Source organism: Scyliorhinus torazame, chromosome 4 (assembly GCF_047496885.1).
Source record: "Scyliorhinus torazame isolate Kashiwa2021f chromosome 4, sScyTor2.1, whole genome shotgun sequence".
Taxonomy (NCBI): domain Eukaryota; kingdom Metazoa; phylum Chordata; class Chondrichthyes; order Carcharhiniformes; family Scyliorhinidae; genus Scyliorhinus; species Scyliorhinus torazame.
The window spans coordinates 21,839,181-21,853,515 of NC_092710.1; the positions used below are offsets into that span (position 1 = coordinate 21,839,181).

At 47.9% G+C, this 14,335-nt stretch overlaps 1 protein-coding gene across 1 annotated transcript in view; it reads right to left on the minus strand.

Annotated features, from left to right (window-relative positions):
- Positions 1-8,974: 8,974 nt before the first annotated feature.
- The window catches only part of LOC140410143 (ras-like protein family member 10B), a 161,197-nt gene continuing 155,836 nt past the window's right edge, over positions 8,975-14,335 (minus strand). Inside the window, exon 3 of the mRNA XM_072498102.1 lies at positions 8,975-13,056. Coding sequence (XP_072354203.1) covers positions 12,786-13,056 — 271 coding nt within the window. The 3' untranslated portion in view covers positions 8,975-12,785. The remainder of the gene's footprint in view (positions 13,057-14,335) is intronic.

Consider the following 14,335-nt stretch of genomic DNA (forward strand, 5'->3'; position numbering starts at 1 on the left):
TCAGTACTGACCCTCTGACAGTGCAGCACTCCCTCAGTACTGACCCACTGACAGTGCAGCACTCCCTCAGTACTGACCCTCTGACAGTGCAGCTCTCCCTCAGTACTGACCCTCTGACAGTGCAGCACTCCCTCAGTACTGACCCTCTGACAGTGCAGCACTCCCTCAGTACTGACCCTCTGACAGTGCAGCTCTCCCTCAGTACTGACCCTCTGACAGTGCAGCACTCCCTCAGTACTGACCCACTGACAGTGCAGCACTCCCTCAGTCCTGACCCTCTGACAGTGCAGCACTCCCTCAGTACTGACCCTCTGACAGTGCAGCACTACTTCAGTACTGACCCTCTGACAGTGCAGCACTACTTCAGTACTGACCCTCTGACAGTGCAGCACTCCCTCAGTACTGACCCTCTGACAGTGCAGCACTCCCTCAGTACTGACCCTCCGACAGTGCAGCATCCCCTCAGTACTGACCCTCTGGCAGTGCAGCACTCCCTCAGTACTGACCCTCTGACAGTGCAGCTCTCCCTCAGTACTGACCCTCTGACAGTGCAGCTCTCCCTCTGTACTGACCCTCTAACAGTGCAGCTCTCCCTCAGTACTGACCCTCTGACAGTGCAGCACTCCCTCAGTACTGACCCTCCGACAGTGCAGCACTCCCTCAGTACTGACCCTCTGGCAGTGCAGCACTCCCTCAGTACTGACCCTCTGACAGTGCAGCTCTCCCTCAGTACTGACCCTCTGACAGTGCAGCACTACTTCAGTACTGACCCTCTGACAGTGCAGCTCCCCCTCAGTACTGACACTCCGACAATGCAGCTCTCCCTCACTACTGACCCTCTGACAGTGCAGCACTCCCTCAGTACTGACCCTCTGACAGTGCAGCACTCCCTCATTTTAACCCTCTGACAGTGCAGTACTCCCTCAGTACTGACCCTCTGACAGCGCAGCTCTCCCTCAGTACTGACCCTCTGACATTGCAGCGCTCCCTCAGTTTAACCCTCTGACAGTGCAGCACTCCCTCAGTACTGACCCTCTGACAGCGCAGCTCTCCCTCAGTACTGACCCTCTGACAGTGCAGCTCTCCCTCAGTGCTGACCCTCTGACAATGCGGCACTCCCTCAGTACTGACCCTCTGACAGTGCGGCGGTCCCTCAGTACAGACCCTCGGACAGTGCAGCACTCCCTCAGAACTGACCCTCTGACAGTGCAGCACTCCCTCAATACTAACTCTCTGACACTGCAGCTCTCGCTCAGTACTGACCCTCTGGTAGTGCAGCACTCCCTCGGCACTGACCCTCTGACAGTGCAGCACACCCTCAGTACTGACCCTCTGACAGTGCAGCACTCCCTCAGTACTGACCCTCTGACAGTGCAGCACTCCCTCAGTACTGACCCTCTGACAGTGCAGCACTCCCTCAGTACTGAGCCTCTGACAGTGCAGCGCTCCCTCAGTACTGACGCAATTACAGTGCAGCTCTCTCTCAGTACTGACCCTCTGATAGTGCAGCTCTCCCTCAGTACTGACCCTCTGACAGTGCAGCACTCCCTCAGTACTGACCCTCTGACAGTGCAGCTCTCTCTCAGTACTGACCCTCTGACAGTGCAGCTCTCTCTCAGTATTGACCCTCTTATAGTGCAGCACTCCCTCAGTACTGACCCTCTGACAGTTCAGCTCTCCCTCAGTACTGACCCTCTGACAGTGCGGCGCTCCCTCAGTACAGACCCTCTGACAGTGCAGCACTCCCTCAGAACTGACACTCTGACAGTGCAGCACTCCCTGAGTACTAACCTTCTGACAGTGCAGCACTCCCTCAGCACTGACCCTCTGACAGTGCAGAACTCCCTCAATACTAACCCTCTGACAGTGCAGCTCTCCCTCAGTACCGACCCTCTGACAGTGCAGCACTCCCTCAGTACTAACCTTCTGACAGTGCAGCTCTCCCTCAATACTAACCCTCTGACAGTGCAGCTCTCCCTCAGTAGGTACCCTCTGATAGTGCAGCACTCCCTCAGTACTGACCCTCTGACAGTGCAGCACTCCCTCAATACTGACTCTCTGACAGTGCAGCATTCCCTCAGTACTGACCCTCTGACAGTGCAGCACTCCCTCAGTAGGTACCCTCTGATAGTGCAGCACTCCCTCAGTACTGACCCTCTGACAGTGCAGCACTCCCTCAATACTGACTCTCTGACAGTGCAGCATTCCCTCAGTACTGACCCTCTGACAGTGCAGCACTCCCTCAGGACTGACTCTCTGACAGTGCAGCACTCCCTCAGTACTGACCCTCTGACAGTGCAGCTCTCCCTCAGTATTGACCCTCTGACATTGCAGCACTCCCTCAGTACTGACCCTCTGACAGTGCAGCACTCCCTCAATACTGACCCTCTGACAGTGCAGCACTCCCTCAGTACTGACCCTCTGACAGTGCAGCACGCCTTCAGTACTGACCCTCTGACAGTGCAGCACTCCCTCAGTACTGACCCTCTGACAGTGCAGCACTCCCTCAGTACTGACCCTCTGACAGTGCAGCACTCCCTCAATACTGACCCTCTGACAGTGCAGCACTCCCTCAGTACTGACCCTCTGACAGTGCAGCACGCCTTCAGTACTGACCCTCTGACAGTGCAGCTCACCCTCAGTATTGACCCTCTGACAGTGCAGCCCTCCCTCAGTACTGACCCTCTGACAGTGCAGCACTCCCTCAGTACTGACCCTCAGACAGTGCAGTACTCCCTCAGTACTGACCCTCTGACAGTGCAGCACTCCCTCAGTACTGACCCTCTCACAGTGCTGCACTCCCTCAGTACTCACCCTCTGACAGTGCAGCACTCCCTCAGTACTGACCCTCTGACAGTGCAGCTCTCCCTCAGTACTGACCCTCTGACAGTGCAGCACTCCCTCAGTACTCACCCTCTGACAGTGCAGCACTCCCTCAGTACTGACCCTCTGACAGTGCAGCACACCCTCAGTACAGACCCACTGACAGTGCAGCACTCCCTCAGTTCTGTCCCTCTGACAGTGCAGCACTCCCTCAGTACTGACCCTCTGACAGTGCAGCACTCCCTCAGTACTGACCCTCTGACAGTACAGCTCTCCCTCAGTACTGACCCTCTGACAGTGCAGCGCTCCCTCAGTGCTGACCCTCTGACAGTGCAGCACGCCCTCTGTACTGACCCTCTGGCAGTGCAGCACGCCCTCTGTACTGACCCTCTGGCAGTGCAGCACGCCCTCTGTACTGACCCTCTGACAGTGCAGCACTCCCTCAGTACTGACCCTCTGACAGTGCAGCACTCCCTCAGTACTGACCCTCTGACAGTGCAGCACTCCCTCAGTACTGACCCACTGACAGTGCAGCACTCCCTCAGTACTGACCCTCTGACAGTGCAGCACTCCCTCAGTACTGACCCTCTGACAGTGCAGCACTCCCTCAGTACTGACCCTCTGACAGTGCAGCTCTCCCTCAGTACTGACCCTCTAACAGTGCAGCACTCCCTCAGTACTGACCCTCTGACAGTGCAGCTCTCCCTCAGTACTGGCCCTCTGACAGTGCGGCACTCCCTCAGTACTGACCCTCTGACAGTGCGGCACTCCCTCAGTACTGACCTTCTGACAATGCGGCACTCCCTCAGTGCTGACCCTCTGACAGTGCGGCACTCCCTCAGTACTGACCTTCTGACAATGCGGCACTCCCTCAGTGCTGACCCTCTGACAGTGCGGCACTCCCTCAGTACTGACCTTCTGACAATGCGGCACTCCCTCAGTGCTGACCCTCTGACAGTGCGGCACTCCCTCAGTACTGACCTTCTGACAATGCGGCACTCCCTCAGTACTGACCCTCTGACAGTGCGGCACTCCCTCAGTACTGACCCTCTGACAATGCGGCACTCCCTCAGTGCTGACCCTCTGACAGTGCAGCACTCCCTCAGTACTAACCCTCTGACAGTGCAGCACTCCCTCAGTGCTGACCCTCTGACAGTGCAGCACTCCCTCAGTCCTGACCCTCTGACAGTTTGTGCCCGCTCAGTACAAATGTCCTGTTTTCGGATGTAACTCTGTGGGTTATTTGGTATTTTGCCTGGATTCTCCGAGGGCACGACAGGAAATGTATGCCACCTTCCTCGGACACCGGCGATATCTGAAACAGCTGCCACACTCTGAGGACATGGTTGTGGATGTAGTTGTGGATGAGGTCAAGCCACAATGCTGATGAAGCACCCTGTTCTACAAAATTGATCAGTTTATTTACGATTCGGACTGGTGACTGGTACACACCTTTCCCCCGCCCTTCATCCCTAGTCAAAATTTTTGGTCATGCTTTTATTTTAAAATTCAGCAAATCCCATGCAAATTTGCTATGTAAACTGTCACGCTGCCATGCCAACACGTGTTGCTGTCAATCATGCCCCAAAAGTCCCTCCTCCAGCATTGGCTCCTTGTAGTACATAAATATAAAAGACATCAATTGAGGGGCTGCAGGCAGCACCTTAGCGTAAATGTTCTCTCGGTCTCGAGCAGGCTGCGACGGAGATTTGTCCGGAATGGTTCAGGGGACGCGGGAACGTCAGTACGTTCGCATTGGGCTGTGATTGTTCCTCTTCTCGGAACACGGGTTCCAGATCCTGAAGTGTTTCGAGAGACGGACGAAGGAAGAACAAGGCTGCTGTTTGCTGTTCTTTCATTTGATGCGGGACTCGCTCGCAAAGCCGTCCCTGACTGCTCTCCAACTGAGTGTCTCTCTCGGCCATTTGAGAGAGGAGCCGTTGAAAATGAAATGAAAATCGCTTATTGTCACAAGGAGGCTTCAAGTGAAGTTACTGTGAAAAGCCCCTAGTCGCCACATTCCGGCGCCTGTTCGGGGAGGCTGTTACGGGAATCGAACCGTGCTGCTGGCCTGCCTTGGTCTGCTTTCAAAGCCAGCGATTTAGCCCTGTGCTAAACAGCCCCAACCACATCGTTGTGCGACGTGTAAGCCAGACAGGGGTGAGGACGGCAGATTTCCCTCCCGAACGGGGCATCAGATGGGTTTTCTTACGACAGTCGTCGTCAGACTGTCTTTTTCATTCCAGATTTAATCAATTGAATTTCAACTCCACCAGTCCGGGTGCGTATTAGCCTGGGACTCAGTGTGATCAAGTCCTGTGACACTCTTCCCACCATCTTCCTCGCCCCCGCTGTCTCCAGGCGCAGTAACCAGAGGGACACAGATTCACAGGGATTGCCATGTTAACTGAAGGCGACAGTGAAGGGGGGTTTTCTTCTCGGAGATTTGGAATTCTAGAAAATTCCATTGCAACTCATACCCGCCATTCTCCCCAACCCGCACGCTCCCCCACCCTATGCCCAGCAGGTCTCAAAGCGCCCCCTTTAACTTGGGTCCTCCTGGAGCCTGAGGCCTGGTGGGGCTTTTGCGGCTTTCATCAATCTGTCAGAGAGACAAGCGGGAGAGAAAACAAGGGCTCAACCCCTGTGTTTGTTGCTGGCCCCCTTCCAGACAGAGAGGAGCCGAGAGAGAGAGAGAGAATGGAGGAAAGACTTGCGTTGATTTAGCACCTTCCCATTAGGTCCACAGCACTTTAGGAGATCACACAGGAAAGGAGTAGGCCCATTCAGCCCCTTCTCCAGCCTGTTACACAGGAACAGGAGGAGACCCCGTTCAGCCCCTTCTCCAGCCTGTTGCACAGGAACGGGAAGAGCCCATTCAGCCCCTTCTCCAGCCTGTTACACAGGAACAGGAGGAGCCCATTCAGCCCCTTCTCCAGCCTGTTACACAGGAACAGGAGGAGCCCATTCAGCCCCTTCTCTAGCCTTTTACACCGGATCAGGAGGAGACCCCATTCAGCCCCTTCCCCAGCCTGTTACACCGGATCAGGAGGAGACCCCATTCAGCCCCTTCTCCAGCCTGTTACACAGGAACAGGAAGAGGCCCCATTCAGCCCCTTCTCCAGCCTGTTAGACAGGAACAGGAGGAGGCCCCATTCAGGCCCTTCTCCAGCCTGTTTGTCATGAGAATGTCACTTTAAGAAATGTATGGCTGCTCATATTACTGCAGTGATGTCAGAGTGTGCGTGGAGCTGGGCTGTCTGTCAGCTTTTTACTTTTGTTTTAGGCTGTTTGCTGCAGGGTGTGTTTTAGTTTCGTTTTCAGTGTTGGAGCTGAAGCCAGACAGAGCAGGTGTACTGTTGATCTCTCTGCCATGAAATGACTATCTCTTGATCATTTGGTGAATTCAGAATTATAAATGTTCTCAGTAGTGAATGTAAACCTAATGTGCTTCTGTTAAAAGGTGTTTTTTTGTCTTCTGGATGTTGTTTGGGAAGTTATTAAGGATTACTTAGTGTTGTATTCTTTAGGGGTTGTATTTGAATTGATGGTTGCTAAGATGTTTACTGTATGTTTTAAAAAGGTTAACTTGAGTTCATAGAATAAACATTGTTTTGCTTTTAAAAAATACATTTACATTTCTGCTGTACCACACCTGTAGAGTGGGCCGTGCGCTCCCCATACCACAATCTATTAAAAGTTCTGTGTCAGGTGAACTCCATGATACACTTTGGAGTTCTCTAAACCCTGGCCCATAACAAAGTGGGGGCTCGTCCGGGATACAAGTCTATCTATTGGATTGGCTTAGTCAACTTAAAGACAGTGAGGGGTGAGCATATTGTGGTTGCCTTTCAGGTGCGGTAATTCAGTTTAAGTAGGGAGTGTGTTGTGGACAATGGCTCTTTCAGAGGCTCTGAAGTTTTTGGGGGTGGAGACGGTCACACACAGTACCTTACAGACAGAGACTAAAAACAGACTGTTAGATTTGGCAAAAACATTGCAGTTAACATTACCTGACAAAATGCGAAAAGATGAGGTAATTATGGCGGTGGCTAAGCATTTAAAGTTGCCTGAGATACATTATCTGACTCGTTAGAAATGGCAAAGATCCAGCTGCAGATTAAGCAACTTGAACATGAGGAAGAATTAAAGCAGTTTGAATATGAAAGAGAGGAAAAGGAAAGACAGACAGCAGAAAGAGAAAGAGATAGAGAGGTAAAAGAAAAGAAGAGAAGAAAGGCGAAAAGAAAGAATAGCCCTAGCAGAACAAAAAGTAAAAGAAAGGGAGATACAGATCAGGGGAAAAGAGAAAGAGAAAGAGTTTGAACTTCAGAAACATGACAGTCAGTTAAAATTGGCAGACGGAAAGGGAAACGTACAGTTGGATGATAGTGATGAGAATAGTGAGAAAGAGCGTCATAGTCGAAGGCTTGGTGGGGATCTATTTAAATATGTCCAAGCATTGCCAAGGTTTGACGAGAAGGAGGTGGAAGCCTTTTTCATTTCATTTGAGAAGGTAGCTAAACAAATGAAATGGCCACAGGACATGTGGGTATTACTGATTCAAACAAAGCTGATAGGCAGGGCTAGTGAAATGTTTGCATCACGACTGGAGGAGGTATCTGGGACGTATGAGGAGGTGGAAAAAATCCATCTTGGGTGCATATGAACTAGTGCCTGAAGCTTACAGGCAAAGGTTTAGAAATTTAAGGAAAGGATTTGGTCAAATATACATGGAGTTTGACAAGACCAAACAGAGTAATTTTGATAGGTGGATAAGGGCTTTGATAATAGACCAAACGTATGAAGCTCTCAGAGAAATTATACTTTTGGAGGAGTTTAAAAATTCAATTCCTGATGTAGTGAGAACTCATGTGGAAGAGCAGAGGGTTAAAACTGCGAGATTAGCAGCAGAAATGGCAGATCATTACGAATTAGTTCATAAACCAAAGATTGATTTCCGACATCAGTTTCAACCGGTGAGGGATAGAAACTGGGGACATGAGAAATACTCAAGTGGGAAAGGTAAAGGTGATCTGATGGGAGATAATAAAGAGAGTGTACCTCAGATTAAAAAAGAAATCCAGGAGGGTGGAAAAGAAATGAAAAGTTTCAAATGTTTTCACTGTAATAAACTAGGCCATGTAAAGCCACAGTGTTGGTGGTTGAAGAAAAGCACTGGGAAGGCTGATGTGGTAAAACAGGATAAGACAGTGGGGTTTGTTAAAGTGGGAAAGGAAAGCCCAAGTGAAGCGAAGGAGGTGCAAAAGATTGTCCAGCCTGATCAAGAGGTGATTGATAAGAAGGTGCCAGATCTCTTTAAAGAATTTGCTTGTGTGGGTAAAGTTTACTCATGTGTATCAGGAGGAGCAGGTAAAGAAGTCACAATTTTAAGAAATACGGGAGCTAGTCAATCTTTAATAGTCAGAGATGAGGAGTTATGTAGTTTGGGAAGAATGTTGCCAGAAAAGGTGGTTATATGTGGAATTCAGGGTGAGAGGAGAAGTGTTCCATTATATAAGGTAAGGTTGGAAAGTCCAGTGAAGAGTGGTGAAGTGGTAGTAGGAGTAATAGAGAAACTATCTTGTCCAGGAATACAGTTTATCTTGAGTAATGATACAGCTGGATTGTAGGTGGGCGTGATGCCTACTGTGGTTGATAAGCCGGTGGAAAATCAGACAACTGAAGTGTTGAAGGACGAATATCCTGGGATCTTTCCAGATTGTGTAGTAACAAGGTCACAAAGTCACAGGTTAAGACAAGAGCAGAAATCAAAGAGTGAAGAGGAAGTTGAAGTTCAATTATCAGAAACGATTTTTGATCAGATGGTTGAAAAAGAACAAGAACAGTTGGAGAATGAGGTGGATATTTTTAGTTCAGGAAAATTGGCAGAGTTACAACAAAAAGATATAGAAATAAAACAGATGTATCAGAAAGCATATACGGAAGAGGAATCTGAGTGTATACCAGAGTGTTGTTACCGTAAAAGTGATGTCTTGATGAGAAAATGGAGACCTGTACATATGCAGGCGGATGAAAAGTGGGCAGAAGTTCATCAAGTAGTATTGCCAGTAGGGTATAGAAAGGAGGTCTTGTGAGTTGCACATGAGGTACCAGTGGGAGGTCATTTGGGAATCAGGAAAACTCAAGCTAAAATCCAAAAACACTTTTATTGGCCTGGACTACACAAAGATGTCGTTAAATTTTGTCACACATGTTAAGTGATAGGCAAACCTCAAGCAGTGATAAAACCAGCGTCCTTAATACCCATTCCAGCATTTGAGGAACCTTTTACAAGGGTTCTAATTGATTGCGTAGGACCGCTTCCTAAAACAAAAAGTGGGAATCAATATCTTTTGACTATAATGGATGTGTCTACTAGGTTTCCAGAGGCCATTCCAGTATGTAATATTACAGCTAAAAAGATTGTGGAGGAGTTACTTAAATTCTTTACTAGATATGGACTACCCACAGAAATACAATTGGATCAAGGATCAAATTTTAACTCAAGGTTATTCAAAGAAGTTATGGATAGCTTAGGAATAAAACAATTTAAATCAACTGCGTGCCATTCAGAATCACAGGGAGCGTTAGAAAGGTGGCATCAGACATTAAAGACAGTGTTGAATGTTTATTGTCACGATTATCCAGGGGATTGGGATAAAGGAATTCCATTCGTACTGTTTGCAATTAGGGATGCACCTAATGAGTCAACCAAATTTAGTCCTTTTGAACTAATTTTTGGCCAGGGGGTAAGAGGACCACTTAAATTGATTAAGGAAAAATTGGTGAGTGAGAAATCAGAAATGACATGATTGGATTACATGTCAAATTTTAGGGAACGATTAAATAGAGCAGGTGAATTGGCTAGACAACGTTTAAAAGTTTCACAAAATGTGATGAAACGGATAGTGGACAAGAAATCCAAAGTTCGTAGTTTTGCCAGTGGGGATAAAGTTTTAGTGTTGTTACCAGTGGTAGGGGAGCCTTTAAAAGCTAGGTTTTGTGGACCGTATCAGATTGAAAGGAAATTAAGTGAGGTGAATTATGTGGTTAAAAACACCAGATAGAAGGAAGACTCACCGAGTGTGTCATGTGAATCTGCTTAAAAGGTACTTTGAAAGGGAAAGAGAGAGAAAGGAGGAGGTTTTAATGATTCTAACTCAAAGTGACGAACCAAATCCAGATGACTGTGAATTTGACATACCTCAAATTAAATTGGAAAATGAGGATCTTCTTAAAAATTGGGATAAGTTGTTAAGTTACCTTCCAGAGGAAAAACAAACTGACCTGAAAGAGTTATTGATATCGCATGGGCGTTTGTAGAGATAAATTGGGAAGTACTAAAATGGCTATACATGATGTATATGTGGGGAATGCTGTTCCAATCAAACAACATCCATACAGACTTAGCCCTTTAAAATTGGCACAGGTTAACAAAGAGATTGAGAGTATGCTTAAAAATGGCATAATTGAAGTGGGTTGCAGCCAATGGAGCTCACCCACAGTGATGGTACCTAAACCAGATGGTACCCAACGGTTGTGTGTGGACTATAGAAAGGTTAATGCAGTTACAAGAACGGACACCTATCCTATCCCACGTTTGGAGGATTGCATTGAGAAAGTGGGACAATCAGCTTTTATTTCCAAACTGGATTTACTTAAAGGTTACTGGCAGGTACCTTTATCCGAAAGGGCAAAGGAGATTTCAGCTTTTGTGACTCCAGATGGTATATACCAATTCAAAGTATATACCAATTCAAAGGTCACTCGGGATGTGAAACCAACAGTTATTGAGGAGTTTCGATACCCTCCAGACAAAGGGAAATAATGTGATTTCTTGGTATGAGTGGATTTGATCGAACATTTGTGCAAATGTTTTGTAGCGTGATTGCTCCACTGACGGACTTGCTGAAGAAACGTTGAAAATGTCAATGGACAGCGGAGTGTCAACAGGCATTTGACTGCCTGAAAGCTGTGATAACTAATGTTCCTGTATTGGAGAATTGCAAGGGACTCTGTGATCAGATTGAACTAAAGTATCTGACTTTAAAGAGGAATGCCGAGGCATGGAGGAATGGATGGATCGTGCAGAGACCTTCTTGTCCAATGAGATTGTCAATAGAGACGGATTTCAGTTAGAGGAAGAAAAACGAAAAAGAAAATGGACTATATTATTATACCTGTTTGCGTGTGTTTTGTGAAACGAAAAAGTATATTTACTGTGTGCATTTGTTAAAGGATAGTGAAAAGGTGAAAAATGAAACCATCTTGAAGTTGATGGTTTATTTTTTTTCCTTGGGGGGAGGTGTCATGTGAGAGTACCTTTAAGAAATGGGTGTTTATAAATGGGTGTGTGTATAAGTATCTGTAGTGATAGTACCTTTAAGAAATGGGTGTTTACTACTGCAGTGATGTTAGAGAATGGGTGGAGCTGGGCTGTCTGTCAGCTTTTTACTTTCGTTTTTGAGCAGACTGCAGGGTGTGTTTTAGTTTCGTTTTCAGTGTTGGAGCTGAAGCCAGACCAAGCAGGTGTACTGCTGTTCTCTCTGCCATCAAAAGACTATCTCTTGATCAGTTGGTGAATTCAGAATTATAAATGTTTCAGTAGTGACTTTAACCTAATGTCCTTTTGATAAAGGTTTTGTTTTTAAGTCGTATGGATGTTAAAAGGAAAGCTTAAAGGTTTACTTAGTGTTGTAATCTTTGGGGGTTGTATTTGAATTGATGGTTGCTAAGATGTTCACTGTATGTTTTAAAAAGGTTAACTTGAGTTCATAGAATAAACATTGTTTTGCTTTAAAAAATACTTTTCCATTTCTGCTGTCGCTCACCTGTAGAGTGGGCCGTGTGTTCCCCATACCACAATCTATTAAAAGTTGTAGGTCAGGTGAACTCCATGATACACTTTGGGGTTCTCTAAACCCTGGCCCATAACAGAAGACAGCTGAGGCCGGGTTCAATTGAAAATTTTGACATTGAAACTGATGGATTTTTATTTGTGAGGAACCAATGTCATGGTGCATAGAGTTAAGATGAAGATCAGACGTGACCTCATCAAATGGCAGAACATGTTCGAAGGGCTGAATGGCCTCCTCCTGTTCCTGTGTAACAGGCTGGAGAAGGGGCTGAATGGGGCCTCCTCCTGTTCCTGTGTAACAGGCTGGAGAAGGGGCTGAATGGGGCCTCCTCCTGTTCCTGTGTAACAGGCTGGAGAAGGGGCTGAATGGGGCCTCCTCCTGTTCCTGTGTAACAGGCTGGAGAAGGGGCTGAATGGGGCCTCCTCCTATTCCTGTGTAACGGGCTGAATGGGCCCCCCTCCTGTTCCTGTGTAACAGGCTGGAGAAGGGGCTGAATGGGGCCTCCTCCTATTCCTGTGTAACGGGCTGAATGGGCCCCCCTCCTGTTCCTGTGTAACAGGCTGGAGAAGGGGCTGAATGGGGCCTCCTCCTGTTCCTGTGTGACAGGCTGGAGAAGGGGCTGAATGGGGCCTCCTCCTGTTCCTGTGTGACAGGCTGGGGAAGGGGCTGAATGGGGCCTCCTCCTGTTCCTGTGCAACAGGCTGGAGAAGGGGCTGAATGGGGCCTCCTCCTTTTCCTGTGTAACAGGCTGGAGAAGGGGCTGAATGGGGCCTCCTCCTGTTCCTGTGTAACAGGCTGGAGAAGGGGCTGAATGGGGCCTCCTCCTGTTCCTGTGTAACCGGCTGGAGAAGGGGCTGAATGGCCTCCTCCTGTTCCTGTGTAACAGGTTCAAAGGGCTGAATGGGGCCTCCTCCTGTCCCTGTGTAACAGGTTCAAAGGGCTGAATGGGGCCTCCTCCTGTTCCTGTGAAACACTGTCGAGGGGCTGAACAACCTCATCCAGTTCTCCCAGACCATTGCGATGATACTCAGGGGGTCCCAGATTGACCCCTCTTGCGGTCACCCCTCCTTCTCCTCACCCCATCACCGTCAGAAGTCGCGTTCACAGGATGACGCATCGGTTGGCACGCAGCCCCCCCTGCAGGCAGGCGGAGGCGTGGGCGCTCTTGCAGGCCAGGCAGCCCACAGTCTTCAGCAGCTCCTTGAAGAGCAGCAGGATGTGCCAGTTGTATTTTGCCGAGCACTCGATGTAGCCGCACTTCCAAGACCTCTTGACCAGCGCCGCCACGTTACGCCTGGGGGCCACCCTCCTCCGCTGCAGGTCCCGCTTGTTCCCCACGATCAGGATGGGTGCCTTGCCCGACCCGGGAGGCCTGGATGGAAGACAATGGGGGGAAATGGTCAACGGTCAACAAGCAGCGAACCCTCACCCTGCTCCACCCAATACCAGGGAGGTTCGTATTCCGTGGGTCCCACGGGGAGGTGAACCTCTTGCCCTCCTCGCTATCTTGCAACAGAGGTCTGTTACTTGCCACATATGCTTCTTGTAGTACTGTAGAAGCCAGGTATTTCGAATACAACTAGTATAGGTAAAAGATAGCTGTTTAAGCATAAATGTTGAGCCCCAGTTTTAAATACCCATTTATACAGCATAATTCACTTTTACTGAGGTCCGTTGTTCTGGCAAATGCATATTTTCAAAGACAGTGTGACATTAAAACAGCACAGTTGCAAAACAATTTGACACTGCTTGTGCTAATTGTCAAGGCCAAGGGCTGAATACACAGCAACATGAAGGCACCATTGTTCACAATGCAGATAACAGCTGGGTCAGAAAAGCTGATGTTGCACATTGAAGATGGGCGGCTTGCCATCAAATCAAATGTGTTTGAGTCTAACCCAAACCAATTCGGATTCTATTGGGGTGTAATTAGATGACTTAAGACAGATATGAAAGTGTATAACTGCAAAGTTTCCGCCCGCCATTTTAGTGTTGTGTTGTGTTGTCTCGTGTGTTGTCTGTAGTGTATTGTCTTTGGGGGTGTGTTGAGGAGATGTCTTTGTGTTGTCTTTCTGTTAGTTTACTGTTTTTTTGTCTTTGATTCTAGTCTCCATTTTGAAGTTGTCTTTTGGGGGTTCTGTCAGTCTACCAGTCTGTGTCAGTGATGTTAGTCCACTTTTGACTTTGAGTTTGAGTTTAGCTGAAGATTAGCTCTCTCTCTCTCTCTTCATGTTTCATTGCCAGACTTTGACCTTTTAAAAGTTACTTTCGAGCTGTCTGCCTAAGCAAAGAAAGATAATGTCTGGAATTCTCTGAAAGCTTCGAATTGTCTACGAATTGCCTTTTAAATGACTTTCAAATTGTAATCAAGCGACTACAAATAAAACAATTCCTTTTGGCACCTGAGAAGTTTATACTGCAAATTTCTGCTGAGTTCCAGTATTCGCAAAGTGCTACTGATAACCGAATAGCAGAGATGATATAAATTCCTTCAACTATACACAGTCGAATAATACAAGGAATCGAACAACTTGGCATAGTCCAGAAATATTACAAATCTTACAACTTGTCGTATTGCGCCAGGACTTGATTCATCAACTAAGCTTCCCCCAAACTTGGCGTAGTTCGACAGGTTAAGATCCCTATAAATT